The following is a 25,176-nucleotide window of genomic DNA, read 5'->3' as shown; positions in this document are numbered from 1 at the left end:
AGCTCCATGTGATGTAAAGACACCTGATGGGTTGCCAGAAGGGGAGCCCATGAGTGGTGGGGGTGGTGGGAGGGGGGGGGGGGGGGGGGGGGGTTGCAGGGTTAATTATTTTATTAATCATCTTTCCCCATTGAGATTAAGGGAAATGGCATTGATCTGTTCCAATCACTGCCAAAAAAAAAAAAAACTGTGAATATGGATGCGTCGCTATTCGCAGCAGGGGTCAGTGCTTATCCTCTGCAAAGTAGGGGTTCACTGCAGTTCACTGGTGTGGAAGTGCGCTACGTCATAGCGAGAGCTGTTTATAATCATCTTTCCACCTCATGTAGCCGACTACTATAGCCAAAATATTTGAAACAACTCTCATGCGTGCTTGCTTTCCATCGTGTCAGCAAATCACCTCCACCACTTCCTGACCACAGCGATAGACTTGACAACTACGCGACAACTCACCTCCTCCGTACATCCTCAGCTTACGTTCCTTTTTGCGAACAAGATACAAGGCGTGCGTGCAACTCAGATTCTCTCATATACTATTTTATATTTAGTGTTATAAAACACTCCATTATGGATACGGTGGTTTCAGAGGTAACAAGGGAACGAAAAAAAAATGCAGTCCTAAAAAAATGTGTAATGCTCTTTTTTGTCTAACATGTTGAAATGTTAAATTGTGTGAAAACGCCTGACATTTCGAGACTAGCCCTTAACACCCCACAAATTAAAACATTTATAACAGGCGCTTATGATTGATACTGGGAAAAAAATGGTGTGTTGAACTAACTTTTATATAGGCAAAAGGTTGCACAAAATCAAATGATCTGGATCCAGAGCCATTTTTGAAGGTGACTATACAGCTACTTCAAAACTGTATCTGGATCCAAATAATTTGATTTATTTGGCATTAATTTGTGCACCCCCCCACCCCAGACCCCCTGCATGTATATCGCCCATTCCTGCAGTAGAAAGGCGAGATGCATTCAAATCCGATTTTTCGTTCAAAATTCAAGCGATGATTCAGGAAGTGACAGCAAATTAGAGGAACTCCAAAACGACTCACCAATCTCTTTGCCCAGTCTCGACCGTAGGATGGCGCCGGCAGAGGCGACCACGGCACAGGTCTTGAAGCTCCTCCCACCTTGCAGCTGCTCCAGCGGGAGGGACGGCACGAGACGGGCCCATCCTAATGAAGAGAAGGGCTTCTCCGATCCATCTACGGTGCTGAGCTGGGCCTGAGTCTTCATCTGACACAGCAGCTGCTTGGCACTTTGAGCGGCTCGGCGGGGCCCCTTGAAGGCCACGTTGTGTTTGTTGGTCTTCATGTACTCATTCCGGGCTTGCTGCAGCCTCGGGTCCAGCATGTCGGCGGACAAGCGACCCTGCCACAGGCGCTTCAACAGCAATGCCGACTTGGATGAGTAGTTCTCCTCCGGGTTAAAGGAGGCATCACCAGCCGCCTTGACACCTTCGGTTCTTACTCTGTTTGTCTTCAGTTCATCCGCATTTTCTCTCTCATCTTCGTCGTCCTCCTCCTCCTCTCCTCCATGGGGCTGTGTTCTGCTCAGGCGGTATGGATGCTCCGTAATATGGGAAGTCATTTCACGACTTTGGACCACCGGGTCAGAGTGAGAGCCCACATTCTCTGTGCCAAAGGAAGACCAGGCCGCCAGAGTCTGGGGGTCCATGTAGTCTTGCCGACTGACCTCCTGGCTGCCATAGTTGGCAAAGGGCGCGCTGCTGCTGGAGACCACAGAGCTGGTGTGAGACTCGGGGTCCAGCAAGGTGGGGGTCGAGCTGGATAGTACGACGGGGTTCTGCTGATGGGAGGCCTGGATGGAAGCCAGGCGGCGGGTATCGGGGTGCTGGGAAAACAGGGAGCCGGCGGAGGTCGGCGACTTGTTAACGCGGGCATCCAGGAAGTAGGAGAAAAGGGCCAGAAAGATGAGAACCCAGGCCAGCATTCCCACCAACACGAGCCTCCTCCACTGCCGCATGCTGGACTTCATTACTGAGCAGGGCTCACCGACAACAACGCCCTGCAGCTGGAGTGGGGGGTGGGGGCGGGGAGAGGGAGGTGGGTCAGGGTCAGCCAAGACGTCAGCTGGAGTGCCTGGGGGAGATAGAAAAATCATAAGGAAGGAAGATCTGGTCTGGTATGTTCACATTGTGACTTAAATCACGAGATAACATGTCCTTACTGAAAGGTAAGTACAGGTATGTCCCAGTTTTATGAGTTTTTAAACCAGGCGACACACTCGAGTGTGTGACCACATTTTGAAAGTCTTTCATCGGGCAATCAAGACGGAAAATTAAAACCAGATGACGTATCATTGCTGTTGTATGAAAAGCATATATGTATGCAAGCAAATGCTTACACTGATAAATATGTGACACTTGCAGTTCATGAAAAAAAAAAACATAGAACTCCAATTGTGGGTATTTTTAGCCTAAAAAGAAAAAAATGGTGATACATCACTCTTTAATGGACATTGACAAAGCCAACCATTCCCTCATCTGCCTGAGTCAAATATGATGGGCATTTTAAATGACGTTCCCCAATCCTTTGTATAAAAATGACAGATTCCTGCATCCATAAAAATATATACAGTTCTTCTATTATGCCTCCGTAAAGTTACGCGCGTGTAAAGCAATCCTACATATTTTTGTCACAATCTAAACCAGTTGCCATGTATCCTGATAAAAATCCCGACCTATTTGCATCAAAATACACAAACGATAAGTTTTGAATGACATCTGTATTCGAGGTTCTACTTACACAGTAAAGGAAGTGAGTGAGTGAAGCTTTAAATACACATTAAGGCACCGCAACCAACCGCTACTTAGCCAAACCTAATGAGAAAAAGATGGTCTCTTTAATGTGAGACAGGCTTTTCTCAAGGGGACGAATGGGGGGAAGGGGTGGGGCTGGGGTGGGGGGGGGGGGGGGGTTCTCATCAGAGTGAACCCTTTCGTCGTAATTACAACGTCCTGTCGGTTCTGCCAGGACTTGCAGAGTGCAGCAGAAAGGCTCCCAGGCACCGCTGACATAAAGCCAACCAACCCCCTTTAACCCTCCACATCCACATCCGCGCAAACATACCTCCTGCCTTGGGCCACACAGGAGGCCAAAGCTCGAAGGGTTGACCTCGCTCCAGGAAAACAGCAAGGAGCAACTGGGCCAAAGAGTAGTGATTGCATGGAGACTCCAAACACACATATCTGAAGTGACATGCTTTGTAAAAGCCTTGAGGCCACATCAAGTGGGAGCCGTGATTCATATGCCGCGAGTGTAGCAGTTCCAACACGTCGACAGGAGGTCAAATGCTTTCCGGTGGAAAAATAGGACTTTCGAATATACTGGAAGTCTGACTGATGCTCTCACTCTCTTTTACAAATACAATAAGCACACAGCTGCCCCGAATGTCTTCGACAAACCAAATGACATCTCGAACGTGTGTGTAGTTTCCCCTCACCTGGCAGCATTCAGGTTTCCGTCGGCGAGCATGAAACAACACAAGCGTACAGACGGCGAGGCGAGAGCAAAGGACGGCGTTTTGCTGAGGCTCTGCACAGAGCAGCACAAGGCAACAAGATGCAAAAAAAAAAAAAAAAAAGGGACTATAAGCTCCAAAATGATGGGGTAGCCTCCTTGAGAGCAAGATGAATGTATTTATGGCATTTGGCTTTTAATTCATGTAAGTCATACTAATGCTCACCGAGCTGTGTTTTCCATGTTCCTCTAGAGATGCAATTTGGCTTCTTATTCTGTTGAGGGTTACATTTTTTTTTGGTCGGACAAAACGCTCTATTATTAAAGCTTATGACGAATTATTGGATGTCTTAGTGGAATTTGCTGAAGACTGCGTCAAACGTAGAATCGAAGTGAACTTATTCATCTGAATCTGAGCATTCAGTGAGCTTGTTCTTATGAGAATTCAAAAGGAATTTGTTTGGAAATAACTGTTTTGTTTCTTGCTAACATAATTCCGGGGTGTTTTTTCAGATTACTCCTTCGCATCCATTTTCAACAGGCCTTGTCTTCATTGAGGTTGTAGGGGAGCAGGTTGTAGGGTTAAAGTCAGGGTATGTAGACAGAGAGACAGACCGACCGACCATTGGTCAATCATGGGGGCAGGTTAGCACCCTAGCGTGCATGATAGGAGCATGTCAGACTTCCTAGAGGGGAATCCAGGACTGAAACGGGGAAAGAAGTAATTCCATCATAATTCTCAATGTCTCAGAGCAAGGCATGATTTCCTAAGGTGGTCTTTGCTGATGGGCTTTCCATTCACGCTCACAAATGGACAAGCAAGTCTCATAGCAGAGGAAAACCACAAAAGAAAAACGTCTTCTTTGCAGAATAAACTTTTCCATTACTTGTTCCAATTGATGTTCCGTGTAATCCTCCTCCTCCTCAATATACAGACGACATAGGCGACATCAGAACAGACCGTCTTGTCTGTGCCTACCGCCAGATGATTGCAGGCTTGTGTAATCATCAAAATGACAGCACTTACACCTGTAGCCTGGACTGCAAAAACAAATAAAATAAAATCTTGGTGGATTAAAGCGCAGGGGACCTGCTAGATCAGGGTGTTAAACTAATTTTAGTTGCGGACCACATTTTAGTTAGCGTTTCATTTGGAGGGCCGTTATGACTGAAACCATATAAAGAAGTCACGGATAACTGTTGATTCAACTATTGTTTAAGTTGCTGTCATGAGAGGTTTGGTAAAAAGTGTATGCTTAGAATATATCTCTTATTTATTACATGTGAGAATTTATTACATTATTTATTACATGGGGCGGCCCGGTAGTCCAGTGGTTAGCACGTCGGCTTCACAGTGCAGAGGTACCGGGTTCGATTCCAGCTCCGGCCTCCCTGTGTGGAGTTTGCATGTTCTCCCCGGGCCTGCGTGGGTTTTCTCCGGGTACTCCGGTTTCCTCCCACATTCCAAAAACATGCATGGCAGGCTGATTGGATGCTCTAAATTGTCCCTAGGTGTGAGTGTGGGCGTGGATGGTTGTTCGTCTCTGTGTGCCCTGCGATTGGCTGGCAACTGATTCAGGGTGTCCCCCGCCTACTGCCCGGAGACGGCTGGGATAGGCTCCAGCACCCCCCGCGACCCTAGTGAGGATCAAGCGGTTCGGAAAATGGATGGATGGATTTATTACATGTGAGAATTTGAAATTTGGTCGACATTTTGGAAAGGATCATGGAAGTTGACATGTTTGAGCTGCTTTCGCGGGCCACATAAAATGATGAGGCGGGCCAGATCTGGCCCGCAAGCCTTGAGTTTGACACCATGTGCTAGATGGTATTGTAATGCCCTCGCAAGGTGGACACAGCATTTTAAATTTATTTATTGAACAAATGTACACGTGAGAACCACATTCATTAACCAGTTGCCGATTGATTTCCATTTTTTTAGCTACACAATTAGCCATTTGTGTCGTCGCTGATGGTGTAATGGTAGACCCGCCTGACTTGTGTGCGGGCAGCGCGGCATCGGTACTCACTCGGTGACGGTGTGGATTTGGGTGTGAATGTTTTTTTTTTGTATCTCTCTGTGTTCTGCGACTGACTGGCGACCAGTTCAGGGTATAGTGTGCCATCTGCCCCAAGTCAGCAGGCATATGCTCGAGTAACTCGACGTGACCCTGTTCAGGATAAGTGGTGTTGAAAATGGATGGATGGACGTTCCTAATGTCAAGTCATTTGCGTTCAAATGTAGACTCACAAACATTTGCTGACACCTCAATATGTAGTGCTAAATGTTAGCAATCATAAAAACAGAAATCTAATAGTAATCCCGCCTGTTTTTACACGGTCCTTTTATCTTGCAGACTGCCTACCCATTCGAGTAAGTGAGCACACATTGTGTGACTAAAACACTGACCGATGCCTTGTTCTTCATTAAGTATTAAAGACTCAAAGTGAAGCCTTCTGCCGGCATCCCCGAAAATAAAGCTTTAATATTTGCCTCTGAGCAGTCGAAGCGGGCGACAAACAAGCAGGTACATCACCGCGAGGCAACAACAGTTTGCTCACAAACACAAGCACACATCAATGAAGGAATGTGCGTTGTGGGGCTTTTCCCGGAGACTTTGAACATAACACAGCTCCAGCTGCACCTACATTTACAACCTTAGCAATATGAATAAAATCCTAAAATACAATTTGTCCTTGACAAGGTTGATTCGGTTTACTTTAACAGTAAGAACGGTACTGACTGATTATTTTGATTAGCGATTCATCTGTCATTGATTTTGTCGATCATATAGGTGACTCGGATTTCCATGCAGAGTTTCCGCGCGACCGTGACGCTATGTACTACATGAGCTGCTTCGAGAAAACGATCAGGTTCCTATAATAGTGTCAATTATTTTTTGAATGACATTTAATCGATGAGGGTTAAATGTCGCAATTTCCATTCAATTTAAGCCACAGCTCCAATTTTTGGATCTTGATGATATCTCAAGTACAATTAGAAACACCGCGCATGAGCATGATCCAAATAAAATTGTGACCTGTATACACTGCACAGAAAAACTTGAATGGATGACTCCATAGTGTTCTCCCAGGCGAATATAATAGATAAGGAATGACCACTCGCAGAAGAACCAATAAAGGAATTATAAGACAAACCGAACGAAGCATAGCCTAGCTAAAATGTGGTGAGGCCAAAGATCATCTCACTGTATACCTTTGTACGAAGTGCATTCTGACTGCTAGCTTAATTAACATTTTTCTCGCGTGAAACATGGAAGAAAAATAAACCATAACAACATTTTCTATTCACTTTTCCTTTTCAGTTGCTCCTTTACTCAAGCTGGTTTACCTGCCGACTGAGTAGAAGCAAATGTGGCTAAAGAAAAACTGGTCGGGTTTATTTTCTGGACCTAGAGTTGACGCTTCTGTCGGATCGCATGATTTGCATTTTGGCCGTCGATATGGGCAAACGCAATCTGGCTAACATGAATGACACCACCAGTGACGACATCCCTAAAACAAGAACTGACAGTTTCAAAATGATCACACACACCTGAATTAAAAATACATATTCTGTAGCATTTTCAAGAACTGTCTTCTGGCTGAAATTTTAATCAGCACGGAGATGCTGAAATACGACGACCGACATCAAAGCTTACTTTTCAAAGCTCAGGACTCACTTCACTACACTGACCGCAGCTCTCTCATCCCTTAATGAACACCTAAAATCAAATTCCAGGTCGCATTGGCTTGGGAAGGTATTGGGCGTTATTATTACTGTGTCGCCCCCCCCCCAAAAAACCCTTAACACACATGATTTATATACCCCCCCCCCAGCAGTCTTTGTGAAAAAGATGTATTTTTACAGAAACCATTGGGGCACCAATGCTCTTAATCAAGTGACGATGTACCATAAAAAAAAATGAAAAATACAATTTTTAAAAAAAAAGAGAGAAAAGGTGATTCTCCATCACGATGACGGCAAGCGGTGAGTCGATGATAATCCTGTCTCGCCTCTTTTTTTCTACACCATGTTTCTCATTTCACTCACCACATCTATTAATATATGCAAAATCAAAGAAGGCTCTAGAACAGAACGTCCTCCGAGGGCCACGCTGGGGGGGGGGGGGGGCATGATGCAACAATCCAATTTATTAATACAGTAAATATGATTGGACGCTAAAGGTTTTGGAGCCTTTTTCTGATGCGCCTTACCCCTTATCTTTCAGACCTAAACTACTCATCCAATATATACTGATGGGGGGGGGGGGGGGGGGAATAGATTTTCGTTGGACTGTGGAAGGATTAGACACGTAATACAGGGTCCACCAAGGTCAGACCAAGGGAGCATTAACTCTATTACAAAGTGATCCCACTGAGGCAGATTAAGCCCGCTTCTCTCGTACAACCACAGCACCGATGACACCAGCAATGCAATGCAAAAGTCAATTTCTGCAAACAAGTGCTGTGAAACCTATTAATCCAGCTCTTAAGAGGCCAACTACACCCATTAATGACTCAGCAGAGTGTTACAGGGAGGCGAGAACTTGAAGAACTCCCACCTGGTTTACAGTTAGTCCCCAAAGTATTTGGATGATTTAATTATTTTGAGTTTATACACCCCCCACAATCAACACGGGATTGAAGTGTAGACGTTCAACTTTAATTCAACAGGTTGTATGTACCCTTGCGGCATTTTAAGGCAGAGTACGTCCATTTTAAAAAAGGTTTCAAAGGGAACTACAGTAGTAGCAATTTCAGTGGTCTGGTACTCTCCATTCATATGGTTCCTCAAGACAAACAAAACATGCTCATCAATAAAAACGTATGGTAATTCAAGACCAGGAAAGCCAATATTATTTAATATGACGCATTTATTATTGTGTGCCTTTCTGTGGTTGAAGTTTCTTGAGAGCGCGGCACGGTGGAGACGTGGCATGTCCGCCTCACAGTACAGAGGTTCAGGGTCTGATTCCGGGCACCGGCCTTCCTGTGTGGCGTTTGCATGTTCAACCCATGCCTGCGTGGGATTTCTCCGGGTACTCCGGTTTCGTCCCACATTCCAAAAACATGCGTGTCAGGTTAATGGAACCCTCTAAATTGTCCCTAGGTGTGAGGGGGAGCGCGGATGGTTGCTTGTCTATGTGTTCCCTGCGATTGACTGGCAACCAGTTCAGGGTGTCCTCCGCCTATTGCCCGAAGACAGCCGGGATAGGCTCCAGCACGGCCGTGACCCTCGTGAGGATAAGCAGCTCAGATAATTGATGGATGGATGGAAGTTACTTGGGAATCACGGATAAACTCGACACAATATTGTAGCAACACATTATTTGAGAGCACATGTCTGAACACTTTCACCGTGCCACCGGCAAGGACCTATGCAGGAAATACAGCTGTGCTCCGCCTCGCGTTACAACCCATAAATCCTGCTAAGGGAGCGGGGACATCCCCAGCGGGCTAGCGTTTGATGTGAGCGAGTGGAGAAAGTCCACTCAGAGTTCAACTCCGCACTCGCTCCCTTTGTTGTGGCGATATGAACAGTAATTAGCTATTCTTTGGTTTCCAGTCATTTGGATTGTGGACATGGTGACCTCAAGACTAAATTGGCCATTTGATGTCAGCGTATGAGTTTGCAAACAGGAAATCCATCGATTTTTTCTTCTTTTTTTTTTTTCTTTGGTGTGCTTTTCTTCATTAAGGTCAATGGTGAACTGGAACCTAGAGGCTGGCCCGTGATTCATCACATTGGGAATGATCATGCAGCATAGCCTGGGCCAAACGGCGCTACATGCTTCATACCTTAATTGTGGAATTACCCCTTTAGATTCATGGAGCGATGTATGTCCTTTCACCAGTGGATCAGAGATGTCATGCTCAAAATATGCACACCTCTGCTACAAGTCACGTAAATCTGCTTCAATTCCAAGTGCCGACTCGCAGGTCCAAATACGCATCCACGCTTTACGCAGACGCTCCTCTCTCCTCATCCTCAGCTCCAGCAGCCATTCATCCAGCAGCATCAACGCAGACTGTCCAACAGCGCCGGTATCTCCGCTGATCAAAACGGGGCTGTGAAAAATGCTGCCCATTACAGGCGCAAAAAAACACAAGCGCCCCGGAGCTGTCGAGCGGCGACAGTCAAATAGTGACGACATTCTTCCCAGTCTAAATCAGTGCTGGTACACGTGTGCTGCCGAGGAAGGGGTAACCATCAAGCACAGATTCTTCTTCGACGAATGCTGTGGCCAAAACTCTGAAAACAGCCCACAACAGTTCCACACTAAGGACAACAAACACCATATGACCACAAGACAACAGCAACAAAAAAAGTTGAGTTCTTGAAGAGCTCTCGCAGACGGCTGCCAGCTACGGCGCCATCTTGATCTGACCTCTTGACTAACAAAACACATCCATCCATCCATTTTCCTCGAGAGGAGCCACCTCATCTGGCTCCTCTCGATGTGGAGGAGAAGCGGCTCTACTCTGAGCCCCTCCCGGATGGCCGAGCTTCTCACCTTATCTCTAAGGGAGAGCCCGGACACCCTGCGGAGAAAACTCGTTTCGGCCGCTTGTATCCGGGATCTCGTTCTTTCGGTCACGACCCATAGCTCGGGACCATAGATGAGGGTTGGGACGTAGATCGACCGGTAAATTGAGAGCTTCGCCCTTTCGCTCAGCTCCTTCTTTACCACGACAGACCGATACAACGTCCGCATCACAGCAGACGCTGCACCGATCCGCCTGTTGATCTCTCGCTCCCTCCTGCCCTCACTCGTGACCAAGACCCCAAGATACTTAAATTCCTCCACTTGGGGCAAGATCTCCTCCCTGACTCGGAGAAGGCACTCCACCCTTTTCCGACTGAGGACCATGGTTTCAGATTTGGAGGTGCTGATCCTCATCCCAACCGCTTCACACTCGGCTGCGAAACGCTCCAGTGAGAGTTGGAGAGCCCTGCTTGAAGGAGCCAACAGTACCACATCATCTGCAAAAAGCAGAGATGAAATACTGAGGGCACCAAAACGGACCCCCTCAACGCTCGCGAAAACAAAATGCAAAGCTCTGCATCCATTTTCAGACATCTTAACTCCTTTAAGCTACGTGAACTCCTGATACCAAATATGGACTCAGATTAGCAGCCTCTTAGGGATTTACTGCACGACTATGATACACAATAATCTGCTCACACATGCCACGTCCCTGTTTAAGAAGCTCAGCAGTTAGTAGCAAACACAAACACTCACTGACCACATGATGTATACAGTGTAATGAGATTGAATACAAGAAATGCATTACAAAAAAAAAAAAAATCTGCCTTTAATAATTCTCATTTTCGCCATCCTTCATTATGTTCACTGTATTTGAAGAAATATGGAATTAATTCCAGAGCCACTAGTTTATCACGATAGGTGAGACCATGAAAAAAAAAGTTATAGTTTATGCCTTATCCCTTTCATGCACCCTGTAACCTGATAAAATGATCAGCTGTCTGTCCACTGTGGTAACCGCTGTCCCTGCACATCATAATTACAACGCTCCTTTTTTTTTTAACCACATTGTATCGGCAAATATATCTCCGAAAAATCTGAAAAGCGAGAGGCTGGTGGGTGGACAGCAATACAGCGGAGAGATTAGTTTATACGTTTTTCTGGGAGTGGAAAGTCCAGTATAAGGTGAATCTCATCCCTCTTGTAGTGTATTCAAATGTGCAGGCCAATGAGAGTAAAAATAAATCAACATCCAGACTGCAACACATTACAACAGTTTAAGGCCCTTGTAAACGGAGGCTAATTGGCCTGAAAGTCGGCGCCTTTTACGTGGCGAATTCAGATCCCACACCCGTGTGGGTTGTGAGGGGCATAGGTGGTCCCCTGGATTGCGGCGCTGTAGCGGCCGCCGCCGCTGCTTTTGAAGCTCCTAACGGCTGCGCTGGTCAGTTAGCGAGCATCTGAAATTACACCTCCACCTTCCCACGGTGCCCGGCCCACTCGCTTCCGCAAATGATGAGGCCTGGAAGTGATGAGAAGGGAAACTTCTCCTGCGGCTTCGGCCAGCAGTCAAATTATATACCAGCATTTTTTTTGGGGGGGGGGGGGGGGGGGGGGGGGTTCAGAACGCTTAGCAGAGCCTTTCCATGGACACATGCTACTCCATCTTCAACATACGGAACATTTGGTAAGAAAAAAGAAGAAAACCATTCACATGAACTCATTCACACCTATGGGCAATTTCATGTACAGGTACCTAAGATGTATGTTTTTGGAATATGCGGGAGGAAAGCCAGGGAAAAGCCACGCAAGCACAGGGAGAACATGGGAAGCACAAAGAAGGGCCTGAACCGACATCCAAATCAAAAACCTGCGAGGCAGACATGCTAACCGCTTGTCTGCTGTGCTGGCATGAAGAGTACAAAATGATTAAAAAGCAACTGTATACACATTAAAGTTACCAAGCAGCTGTTAAGTAGTCCAAGTAGCTTCAGCCTCGCAAAATAAATACATGAAGAAAATATCAGACATTCCCCCAAAACATACTAACATAGTGGAGGAAAGTGGAGGCAAAATTTTTTTTTAAATGCTTGGTGAAAATAGCAGCAGCATTCCTGCCATTTTGGTCCTGGAATCGAATGTCCATCATCTATCACATCATATTTTTTTCCCCTGAAAAATAAATGAGGAGTCAGCTCTCAGAGTTTGACTCACGCAAGCGGGGGGGGGGGGGGGGGGTATGAAAGAATAAAACACGTTTTTGTGAATGATGGTCGTCACTCATTGCACACATAAGTGGCCTTTTCCCCGGACTTCCTGTGCACCGCCACTAATGAGGCCGCTCAATCTGTGACTAACTATGTTATCAGGTCATCACTGACTGCAATTATACATTTCATTAGTTCCTATACTTAGAGCAGCACTTCTTTGGTGGCAGCCAGTCAGCCTTCAAAATGTCCTTTTCCAGCCACTGATTTACAGCTAGATAGACGTTTAGCAGCATTGGAACGGTGAATGAATCATCGTGCCGTTATCATCTACAAAATATATCATATTTATTCGCGACATTGTTTCAAGTCAGTTTGTGTGGAGCGGCATCACCCAGTTTCCATCTGAGAGATAAATAATTCCACTCCAGTTCTGTAGGTGGCTGTTATATATATATATATATATATAGAGCTGTCAGTTTAGCGCGTTTTTATTGGCATTAATTTAAATGAATTTTAACGGGATTAAATTTTTTCGCGCGAGATTAACGTGGCACACGTCACAGCGGATGTTACGTTGAGACAAAACCATAGAGAGACTTCCGCGCAAGAAGGACCAACAGAATCAACATAGCCTGACTGCTGTGTTCAAAGCAAACTTGAGAAAAACGAAGTATGCAACCATGGCTTAAATCCACTATAGGCTGAGTACTAGTTTACCTTAGATGTGCACTTTATAATGTTATATTGCTCTGTTTTGATTCCATAAAAAGAGCTGTTAAAGCAGCTGTTGTGTGACAAAATATTTTTTTTCACTGTTGTTGATGGACAGTAATATTGTGTGACAGATTATGTGTGAATAACTGCTCCAGTGAAAAATTGACAATTGAAATTGATATTTCAGTAAATATTTGCATTTTGCACATAGAAAACTGATTCACGATTCCATGTTGATGAGAGCATTAAAATGGGGAAAAATTGGACAAAAAAAATATAAAAGGAAATTCAGAAACGAGAAAAAATGCGTGAGTAATCACGATTAATTTTTAGTGAATTTGAGTTAATTATGACAGTTGCATTTTTAATTAGATTAAATATTTTAATCGTTTGACAGCTCTAATTTTTTTCAAACTGATTGAAAACTACCAAAATAATGAAGCAGAAGGAATTCAGAACGCCATTTATTCCTGTGAGGTAAATTAGCCACCAGAACCTTCTTTTTTTTTCCTCAGGGGGAGAATTTTCCTTGCCTCCATCATTTAGTACTTGCACGTGTGGGGTTCATTGGTTTTCATATACCGTATATACATATTTAAATGAGGGGTGTGGTTTTTGAACTGCTCCAAGCGTTAAAGTTGCCTTATTCATTTCTGTTGCGAAAATTGGTTTGACATAACGTTGGTGTGGGATGTGTTGAGTTGATTGTCAAGGGTGACAATCGTAACAGTTAAACTTGTTTAATATTTATACTTCCATAGGTATGTGGCCACCAGAGTTTTACGTACACATAATTCCTAACGCAAATCGATGTCCATCATTAGTTTGACTTTTTCCAGCACCTTTATCAACTTGAAATATATCTTCTACTGAGTTTAAGACTTAACTCATCCTAAATTCTTCCACCTGAATAAGCTTCACTTGTCAACTTGAATTTAGCGCCGCTGTTCAGCGGACTCGATCATGCGAACTTTTTGAAAATAGCCTTTTTTTTTTCTCATGAGATTGTTTGACTGACATGTTCAAGCCTGTCACATTTCTTCAATGGAGAACAATTGCTTTCACTCAACATGACACAACGCCATAAATGGGCTCTGCTACGAGCCCAATGTTAACAAAAGTAATTTGGCTGTACAATGAATGGCTTTCATCATAGAGTCAACCTTATGGTCACACTTAGACTAAACCAGTTTCATCCTTTGTCAATGTGGCATTTCAAAAATTGCATCATAATCATACAACATCCCTAAACTGAGCTGTGCATTTGCCTATTGTGTATGCGCAACCATTCCCAGGCTCACCTCTTCAACTATGCTCAGAAGTGAACTAAGCTGGGAGTGCGGCATGGAGGGATCAAATTAGCCCAGTGAACAAGACTTGAGGTGTTAAGTGTGCCCAGAGACTACTATAGTAATAAAAAACAGTTACCAGGGGTTCTCAAAAATACATATTTAGGGCAATTATATGCATTCAACTTGCCTTTTTCTGCTCCCTAATGCAAAAAATGTCCATAAAAACTGTGCTTGCATAAGCGTAGTGTGAACAAACTTCTCTTGGGAATAAACGATGATACAGATTCGGAGCTAGGTTCACAAATGGACTAAAAGATTCAACCACTGAAAGAGACTTCCTAATGAGTTGTAGTTGTTCGCTCGCTGCAGGTGTCCCAATACTTTTTTCCGAAGCACGTTTGGTAGATTTATCACCTCTCGAGCAGCTTGTGGTTTGCAACACATTTAGCACATCTGCTGCACTAACAAGGGCTTGCGTTGAGGTGTTCTCCACATGCCAACTGGCACATTTGTCCCACTCTGGCATGTACACACAAACGTAGCTTCCCAAAAAAAAACAAAAAAAAACGCCTTATCGGGGGTGTTTTTTGCCTTTTATTCCCCTTGCTCCAATTCTGCAAAAAATGAAAACACACTCATGTATTCAGCTCATTGTTAGTGGACACAGATAGAAGAAGGGGGAGGGAGCAGTTTTGCATTGTCTCTATACCACACCTGGAGCCACCTGGCACACCCAGTCTGCACACGTTATATGCGACGGTAGATGTCCAGTGCCAACCAGTAATACCACAGCAGGAATTTTTCCATGTTATGGTTGCATTGACCCATTAGCATGTTCACTACGCATCATTTAGATTGGTGTCCGATAGAGTATAGACAAACTCAAAGTTACCATGTTTAAAAGTTTCATTTGTATGCTTGATTGACCTCAAACGCGTGTGTTTAGAGCACACAGGAAAAAGGGCCAACTTGAGCTGAATGAAACTGAGGCCTTGTTAACTGATAGTACAAACAGGAAGGTTCAACTTCGGGTGGGCACAACGATTGGATGTCCTTCGGTTTGTGCAGTGTCTCAATTCACGCGAAATATACCCATTGAATTAACAAGGTATCCGTTGTTTGTAACGAGAAATGTTTTGGCCTCCGAGGGGCGTATCGGTGGGCTGGGCTGAGAGGCGTGACATGTAAATGAAGAAGGGAGTGTTTTTCTGATATGTCACTTGTAATTTACATACGCGATCAATAAAAAGCCAGCAGAAGCTGCAGAGGTCAGGTGTCAGTGAAGAAGCGCGCACGGAGTGGCTTCGTAGAAAACTGCGCCTCCTGCCGGCAGAAAAGACAATCTCTTCCTGAGTCTATTTAACTGTCCGAGCGAACATCTCTGACAGTGTCTATGATGATTATTAGAACTGTTCGGCAACTAAAGTGTATCTACGTAACTGTGTTAACCAACTGAACTGTCAAGCGTAGCCCTTATCTGGCCATAACTCCTCTGACGGAAAAAAAAAAAAAAGTATGAAAATCTGTAGCAAGTCAGGTGGCTAGTGGTTATGTTAATACTTTGGCTAATGCTGAATGCTATTGCTAGCTTGGTTCACAGTTCGACAGCTATGAACAGGTTGAGATTGGCTGTCGCGACGCAATGTGTGTCTTGCAGTTCAAATTTACCAACTCAAGCGAATGAACAAAAAAAAAAAAAAGAAAGAAAAATACTCTTTTTTTTTCCTGCAACAATTTGTAAGTTGACTAAATACCTCAGACAAGATGTTGTTGGCAAAGTCACAAGAGCTCAGTTCAGACTTGGTGAGTGCCAAACTTTTAATTTGTATTAGTTTTTAGTGTCACTTGTTCCAAAAGAATCAACAGAAAAGCGATACAGAAGAAAATAATACAGAAGTGAAGTGAGCGGTTTCACTTTCAAAGCAGTGAACCACCCTACAGGGCATTTCTTGATCGAATAATTAACTGTTTTGTCAGTGTAATACAGTCTTTTGTTGGTGTAATACAGTGGTTAGCTTCTTTTAACACACGCAAGACACATTTACATTTTTATACTGACAGTTGCTCGATTTCTACACTTGTATGGCAGAATGTTCAAACACTTACTTAAAGCATTGCCTGTACAGTGAAATATTTTATGATGGGGACATTTGAACTCTCTTATTACTTCTGTTTCCATAGTTTCCAGATGCAACGTTTGGAGTTTTCTCCGTGGTCTCAAAAATATGTTTTCTCCCCCCCTGCCTACCTTCAGCGAGCTGAGCGCCCACCACAATAAAGCATTGTTTGACGGCTGGATAATGAGACAGTCCAATTGGATATCATTTCAGACGAATATGCACTTCAAAGTCTATAATTAGTTGGATGAACCCAAAAAGTCTTTTATGATCCACTAAAATCAGAAAGCAGTACTCTTATTATTATTGTGCATGTTAAATTGCTCCATGTACAGCACTTTGTATGCAGCGATGGCTGTTTGAAAGTGCTCTATAAATACTGTTGACTTGACTTGACTTATTCCGATTACTGTTGCAGTTTGCCCTTTTCTGGAAAGTCTCTCTTTAATGAAACAGAGTCCTCGGGTGTCAAACAGATTTCTGTCGCAGGTCACCTTGTAGTTAGGGGTTTCCGTCAGAGGGCCGTTTTGGCTGCGAAACGCTATACAGTAGCTATATAATGGCATCATCATATTATTTCATGCACATGAAAACTGATTCATACTGTAGGTAGATTTGGAAAACGAAGCCAAGGAAAAGCCGTTCAATTCATCAAGCTTCCTAAATTGTATCAAGTGCAGTTTTCATTCTAGTGGACCAGAAAGTGTAATACAAACAAGATGCCAGGTTGTGTATTTTTAGTAGAGTATCACATCCAGTATACGCCTCCTCAACAAGACTGTTAGATCCCCAGGTAGATCTTGACAGCGCAGAGTGATAAACCACCACTTTCCTGAGGTGACAGACGTGCAGGCACTTCAAAGGCAACGCACGCATACACACACACACACAAAAAAAAATCGCACTAAATTGCTCCTCATGCAAGTGCGTTTAACCCCCCGCCCCCAATCACCACCCCTAACATCCTCAAACCTTCCCTTGCATCAAGGAAACACAGGAAGCAAGCACATGGTGAGAAGGCTCACATTTGCTCAACAAGCTAATTAATAAAAGCTTCTTAAAGGAATCACCCCAACCATGATTGACGTTTTTTGGCTGCCAGGAGCAGGTACTAGTTGGTACTAGATGTAGTACTTAGGGATACAAGCAGATACAAAATGGTTGACATTTAAACATGCATGGCTAAAAGTGATTTAAAAAAAAAAAATGGATAATGCTAACCACATGCTAACATTAGCTATACATTGGCTTTTCTGCTGCCTTCAGTCTCTTCTCAACCAAAATTAATTTGAAATAAAATTAAACTGAGAAGCACATACAGGAGACCGTCGCTCTTCATTGTTGCCATTGGTTAGAGGATTTACATTGTTTTTCTTTTTTGTTTGTTTGTTTTGCTGCGGCGTCTTTCCTGTGTTAGGATTTTGAAATGGAAAACTCGCACCCTAAATCAAGGTTGGTAGATAGAAACAAGTATGAGCACACATCTCCAGAGTTAAATTTAAGCAGTTTTTAAGTCATTTTGGTATCTATGTTTTCCTCCAGGTTGCACCCAAAAAAATTACATTTCATGCCGTATGGAAACATAGATGTGCATTTTGGCCTTAGAAAAGAGTAGAAGGGCCATTCCACCGAATCGGTATCATTTGCATACCCAGGAAATATGCACGATACAATTAGCCATAAAATATTTTGTTTGGTCAATTGTTTTGTCAATGGGGCAAACAAAATGTAAACCCTGCACATTGATCTGACTGCATATTTAATCAATATTATCCATCGCATTATTCTTTCCTTCAAAGGGTTGCCCCTCTTCAAATTAGAAGCCATGTCTCAAGGCGCAGCGTCGACTTGAACAAATAAACCCCTCTCCGTAAACAGACAAATTCATTACCTCGGTTCACATTTAAAAAATGAATGCTGAGCCCATTTAAATTCTGATGCTAAAACAGCAGCGTCTCAGATTAATTGAATTCCTTAGTGCAGCTGCACAGGGAAATAAATTAAGTTCTACTGTGGCACTATTTGTGAAAGCTGTGGCAAATGGTGGCAATTCGCAGCGGCATGTCGTCAAAGAAGTGTCCCCCAATCGAGCTGCTAACAGACACTTCCATTGTCTCCGTTGAGAAGACCATTTCATGTTTTCTGCTAATCCCACTTGGACCCCCGTTGCGAACCAAAACAGCAGCACATAACGAAGGAAGTAAACATACCGAGGTAATTCAAGTGCAGAGTCTTACCCCACCGGCCACAATTTGCAAATAACTGTACGTAAGGAGTAAAGCAGTTTTATCCCCAATTGGTATCTTCCCTTCATTTAACAAACCATGCAGCTAGTTAGACGTTTGATCTGATTTTAGTGAATCATCAAGCACACATTTCGTTACTGTAAACATGGTTGTATGTCGTGCTTAAGTTGTGTGCGGCAAAGTGCACGCGCAGAAAACCCACCATACCCCCACACCCCCACGTACACACACTTTCACGAGGAGGAATCCTTAAAGGATTGGGGGGGGGGGGGGTTGTCAGGTTTGCATATTGGCATCAAATATGCTGGAATTGACACACCGTGCACGCTCGCGTGGTTCCATGCACGCGCCCCTCGTGTGGGAATGCAGCTTGGTGCGCGCGACCGGGACAAAGAACTCGTGCACAACGTGCAATTCATTCAAATGGTGTTATTGTTTTTTTTTGTTTGTTTTTTTGGGTGGGGGGGGGGGTGATTAATGTGTTTCTCTCTGTGTGTGGGCGTGAGTGTATGTGCGCGTGCAGCCAGATGCTCCCTTCACACACTCACATGCAGCCAAATGCATGGGAAGAAGAGCCGGTAGATGTCGGAACAACAATAAATTAAAGAAAATGCTTACCTCAGAAGCGCTGCCGGGATGTTGCCACGATCGTCCGGGGAGAGGTGGTGGTGGTGGTGGTTCGGTTGTGCCTCCGCGGATACCTGCGAGCAGAGCCGAGGATCCGCGTTGACTGTCTGTCACATAGTTGCTGCTGGTAATGCTGGACGCCTTTCTTTTCTTCCGTTTTTTTTTTCTTCTTTTTTGGGGAGTGGGGTGGGAGGTGGGCATGCACATCTGAGTGAGAGGGGCGGAGCCGCCGGGGAGCTACACAAAGCCACACACGAGAAAGGGTTTGACGGTTGGTGTCAAACAGTACTTTGGGAAATATTGGAGAAAAATACTGCAGTACATTTCTATTTCTTTATTTGTTTTGGTTTTTTTCTCTGAGTGTTTGGGAGCTGAACTACGACAATGGAAAGAATGTAATGTACATGCCAACCCTCTAGTTGGCAGTGTTTGTTTTTTGTTTTTTTCAAAGAAACGCTGCATCCACGTGCACATCCTCCTTGTCATCCTCCTTGTCATCTTGACTCTCACCCTTTGGTGAAGTATAGGTGGATTATGTAAACCATGTGACACATTACCTTGTGTGTTAAATAGCTGAAGTTCACAGTGCCTGTCGTCTGCCGTTATTAGATTCTACCCATACTGTATTTCTGCTGTATTTAGGACCTACTCAGGAACTTTTGCTCTGTGTATGACACACCACTCACATTGTCTTAAAGGAGTTCCACAATTTTATTCCTGTTTATTTCCTAAGAACAGGTTCTGTGAGATATCTTACATGCGCTTGTGTTTGATTTGTTACTTTTGTTTGGTTAAGAAATGGAAGCGCACCGGTGACAATGTTGCGCCTCCTACGCGAGGCGGGATTTTTTTTTTCTGAATTAAAAGCGGCCAACGATGTTTACTTCATCATCGTCATGCAGTTGTGCCTATTGTGCTGTAGTGACATTCCAGGTTGTCAAATACTCAAATGTGCTCCAAAACAGCCCACAAAGATTGTTTTCCTCATTTTCAATGAAAATAATGTTGTGGCATAGACCCCTGAATTTGAATTGTGTAAGTGGGTCGAAAGAAGTTGTTTTGTTGTCTGTGAGCTCCGACAGGGTCTGGCCATGAATGTATAGCAGGGACCGAATGTCCCGGTCTTTTTTTCTTCAACAGAACTTGGCAGCACACAAGATGGAAGACATGATTGAACTCTGAATTGACTTCAATTCAGTCCGGTCGCACCCAAGAAGTACCCCCGGACCTTCATGCCACCCCCACCCCACCCCATCTCCTCCTGTTTGTTTTCTCACGGCTCACTTGTCACCTCAAACTTTTTTTCCTCATCTCTTTTGTTCCTTTCGTCCCCCTTATCACTCATTTTCATTCTTTTCTGCTTTTGCAATTTTAAATTAGTTGTTCTTGTGTTGTCTGTACTTTCTATCATCAAACAATTGTTCGCCTTCATCGAGGCTCACCTCCTGCTTGCGCCTGAATTTTGCCATAAAGACTCATCCATTATTCTCTGAGGAATTCCCCTCCTAAAAAAAAAAAATCCTGGTTATGCATTTTTCCAATTTTGAATCAGTCACATAATCAATCTTATATGAAGGCTACACTTAAGAAAAATTACAGTGCTTACTTTATAATGTAATTTTTCTACTTTGTGTTTTTTTTTTTTTAACTGCAGTGTGAAACTTCACCATCGAATACACAGAAAATGTCCCGGCACCGGACATGTACCGGTACTCGTAAGACATAGAGCTGACTCTCAGTCCGGTGGATGATTCAACTTATGCACTAAAACTTCACAAATGAAAGAAGATTTAGAGCCAAACAATGATAGGCCAGTGACTACAGCAGCCTTTTGAGAATAGCAGGGTTAATTTACGCGACTAATGAAGTGATGCCACAGATGTCAGCGCTATAATTAAGTGCCGCAAAGCAAATGTCGGCTGCTTGACCTTGCCATTATCACACGGAACCAGGTAGTGGCGTTTGGCGCTTCGGTGTTCACCCTCATCTGACATTCGGCTTTTGAGCATCCATAAATTACTCGCAAATATGCAAATTGGATTCATGCAATTTTATAACACAAGATCAAGCACAGTGCTTAGTGAGTGACTTCAACCTAGGGAAGATAAAAACTAAATATGTCTGTGTCTGTACAGTGGACAACCATCATCGTCTGAAAATGACAGCAGGTTCTGGCGTCGTTATTGTGACTCTTGTGTGTGTTTAATCCAATTAAAATGTGTCACCTGCGCCTGTGGACATGACATGATAGTGTCCGTTTGGCGTGAGAGCAAGACGGCGCCGCCACCACCGCCGCCGCCGCGGTTTGTGCACTTGTCGTCAGTGTGTTTTTGATTCCCTCCCCTTAATTGCCTCATCAGTAAATGTGAAACGTTCAAATGAGTGCGCTATCTCGATTTATTCAGCCGTTTGCGCTCCAGCAGGCGCGAGCCGGCGCACGCTGCAATTACTGCCGCACGGCTACGCGCGCCCCCCCGTCAACAATAAATCGGCTCGCAAAAAGAGATTTAAGCCTTTGCTTGTGAACCGTAAGACCAAAGTGGAAAGTCAGCTTGCGCTTGAGTTTTGCAATGAGAAACAATCTTGTGCTTTATTGTGACTTTTGTGATGTTTATAGTTGATAACTATCACAGCTAGGGGGAAAATTTCCGCGTTAGTGGAATGTTTGTCATTGCGGTTTGTGTTTATACCTCTCAAATTTAAATCGGCTTTGCGCAGTTGGAGTCCCGACTCACTGGATACGAGTGTTTTCTGTTGGGTACCTAGTAGCACCTGCTGAGATTAGATTTTAAAATTATGTTACTGGCCTATAAATCACTGAGTGTCTTACAGTCTTAGGTCCTGAATGCAGTTAAGAAATGCTCATGGAATAAATATAAACCCAGTAGGGTTCTGAGGTCAGCAGACTCAGGTCAATGAGAGGAACCCAGAGTTTAAAGCAAACATGGTGCATCAGCATTTAGCTGTTATGCTGCACATAGCATGAAATAAACTGCCAGCAGAGTTGAACTTCTCCCTTAGGGTAAATAATTTTAAAACGATGCTGCCCCCCCCCCCACACACACACACATATTCATGTTTTTCCAAAATCGCATCCTTGCGCTGTCAGGAATTTGAGTAAACTATATTTTGTTTCTCTATTTCCCTTTTAAATGTCTTAAATTCTTCCGTTTTTTTTTTAATGTCGAACACTAGTTTGACTTTAAATTTGTGGCGGCGCGGATGGTCGAGTGGTTAGCTCGTCGAACTCACAGCGCAGAAGTTGTGGGTTCCATTCCGGGCTCCGGAATGGAGCTTGCGTGTTCTCCTCGTGCCTGCGTGGGTTTTCTCCGGGTAGTCCAGTTTCCTCCCATATTCCAAAAACATGCATGGCAAGCTGATTGAACAGTCAAAATTGTGTCTCGGTGTGAGTGTGATCGCGGATGGTTGTTCGTCTGTGTGTGCCTTATGAATGGCTGGCAACCGGTTCAGGGTGTCCCCCGCCTACTGCCCGAAGACCCTTGTGAGGATGAAGCGGTTCAGAAAATGGATGGATGGAGGGTTGTTTTGGAACTATGTGAAACATGTTGACTTCCCGGCTACTTGAGTGATGAATATAAAACTGCCTTGGCATCGTAAAGCGCCCGATGACAAGCAAGAAACCACAAAAACAAATCATAAACCTGACCGCAAATTGGTCATACTGCGTAAGAACAACCAGCGCCTGTGATGTTTTCCGACAGCAACAAAATTAGCTTGCCATGATGTTAAGACAGACTCAAACGTTATCCAAAAACGTCTCTCCCTCAAACCATGATTCAACACCAGGTGCTTATCAACCCTCTCCAGGTGCTTGTCACTCAAGACTTGTCATTACACTGCAGCCTTTGTAGTTCGACAAAAAAGTAGGGGGGGGGGGGGGGGGCACCGGCTATGAGTTCATCACGACAGAGGAATTATGGGAGTTGATCTGCTTCCTGGACTCACTTCACTCATCAAATCGTACTTCTTCAAATTAAATTGAGATACATATCAAATCATCTCTTACTGGAAAGATATATCGAGGAGGGAAATGTCACATTTACAGTACTAATAAGTTCATTCATGCATCCAATCCATTATCTGATCCGCTTATACTCACGAAGGTCGCGGGCGTGTTGGAGTCGCTCCCAGCCGTCTTCGGGCGGTGGGCCGGGGACACCCTGAACTGGTTGCCAGCTCACACTCATAATCACACCTAGGGACAATTTACAGTTTTCCATTAGCCTCACATGTAAAGTTTTTTGTTTGTTTATTTCGGAATGTGGAAGAAAACCCAGGCAGGTACAAGCAGAACATGCGGAAGGCAGACTACCCCTTGAACTGGTCGCCAGTCAGTCGCAGGGCACATATAGAGACAGACAACCATCCACACGCACAATCACACTGTCACTGAGAGGGAAATTATCCCCCACTGCCCCCCCCCCCACACACACACAGGTCAGGCGAGTGTACCACGACACCGTCAGCAACTCTCCTAATCGATATAATTTCTCAAATTGGTGGAAATAAACCCAAACTTCCTCTCTGCCATCTTTGCTAAGTGTCTTCTCCAACCACTGGCACCGAAGCTGCAGCCCAGCTCTCATCATGTCTACCTGCCGTAATCATCCCAGGCACGTAAAGCTTTCCGACATGGACAAAACCGTATCTGAACATCTGCCCATTTCTCACACCGGGGCTGCTTTGTTGCGTCTCACAACTAATTGATGGCCATTAGTAACCCTCGAGAGTGTGACGGTCTCCATAGTGACGCCGATGCACACGAGCGTTTCAGGCCTTATCTCAGCCTTTGCGTGCCATCTGTTTGTCCTGATTGCACACTCGTGACTGATTTCAAAATGGTCCGAGTCGACATCACGAGCTCATTCACATCAACAACCGGTAGTTGATTTTTGTGTGTTTATTTACCTGTGTGTGTGTGTAAGATGCCACCAGGGTAGCGATGATGGCAGAAGAAAAGTGTGACAGTAACCATTGAACAGGAAATGGAAATGATTACAACAAACAGAAATGGATTTGACCAAAGAAATACTAACTTTGATACACCAATTAAATTAACCTTTTCATGCATAATATTACAAGAAGAATGGGGGGGGGGGGGGGGGGTCCAATTCACAAATATGACTTTCTTCCCTTGTTGAACCTTAACTCCATGACCATAAGATTGAGACTTTATCTTGCGGGGGGAGGGGGGGATGAGACTTTCCTCCTGTAATAAAATCAAATAAAATATGAATTTCAAAACTAGGTGACTTTTGAATTTCTGTGGCATTTCGGGGCACACATGCAGGTTATGCTTATTTGATATCAAAATTGTGAGAGAGTCCTGGTAAAAAATAATAATTCTCCCATATTCTGTTTGTGGTCTCTGGAACCAAAATTTTAGATCCTCCTTGTTTGATCTTTAAGAATGTTAAAAGGCAAATTAAAACATCACCCGTACAGTTAATAAAGTTTTCAGATGGTGACACAAATGCATTCACTGTGTCTTATTTCCGATGGAGAAAAAAAAGTTGGCGGCAGCAGTTGGCTGCAATCAACAGCTATTGATTTAAAAACAAATATCTCTCCCTCGGATGAATTTGACAGTTTCACTTATTAAAATGCACGGGATCACGGTTGAGCTCATAAAGGCTCAGAAACAATATGCAGGAAAATATGGGTTTAATAAAGCTCGCAGCTGCTGCTTCTGACCTGCTCGGTGCTTCATCTGCCAGCCTGCGACTGGATGGAACCATCCCGGGACACACGGGGGTTGGTTACATCACTGTCCCAAAACACTTTATGGGCATTTTCGTGTGCAGTTATAGTACAGCTGCTGCTGCTACTTCCTTAATGCTATTTTCCATACCAATGAATCAGTTTTCCTTTCCAAAGGAAACAGTTGACTCAAGAGGTCATGGTAAGACCAACCCAAAATACACGATTAACTCATTCAGAAGCAGCCAATTCTAGACCAAGTCTGAAAAGA

General features: G+C 44.1%; 1 protein-coding gene across 1 annotated transcript in view; it reads right to left on the bottom strand.

Moving 5' to 3' along the window:
• st6gal2a (ST6 beta-galactosamide alpha-2,6-sialyltranferase 2a) overlaps nucleotides 1-19,358 on the bottom strand; it is a 39,170-nt gene extending 19,812 nt beyond the window's left edge. Inside the window, exons 1-2 of the mRNA XM_086123256.1 lie at nucleotides 19,176-19,358; nucleotides 1,058-2,107 (exon numbers count right to left, since the gene is read on the bottom strand). Of these exons, the coding sequence (XP_085979382.1) occupies nucleotides 1,058-2,003 (946 nt within the window). The 5' untranslated portion in view covers nucleotides 2,004-2,107; nucleotides 19,176-19,358. The remainder of the gene's footprint in view (nucleotides 1-1,057; nucleotides 2,108-19,175) is intronic.
• Between the last annotated feature and the right edge of the window lie 5,818 nt (nucleotides 19,359-25,176).

Source organism: Hippocampus guttulatus, chromosome 11 (genome assembly GCF_054856545.1).
Source record: "Hippocampus guttulatus isolate MCC_2025c chromosome 11, RoL_Hgut_1.0, whole genome shotgun sequence".
Classification (NCBI taxonomy): Eukaryota; Metazoa; Chordata; class Actinopteri; order Syngnathiformes; family Syngnathidae; genus Hippocampus; species Hippocampus guttulatus.
This window is presented reverse-complemented; position numbering and strand designations above follow the sequence as displayed.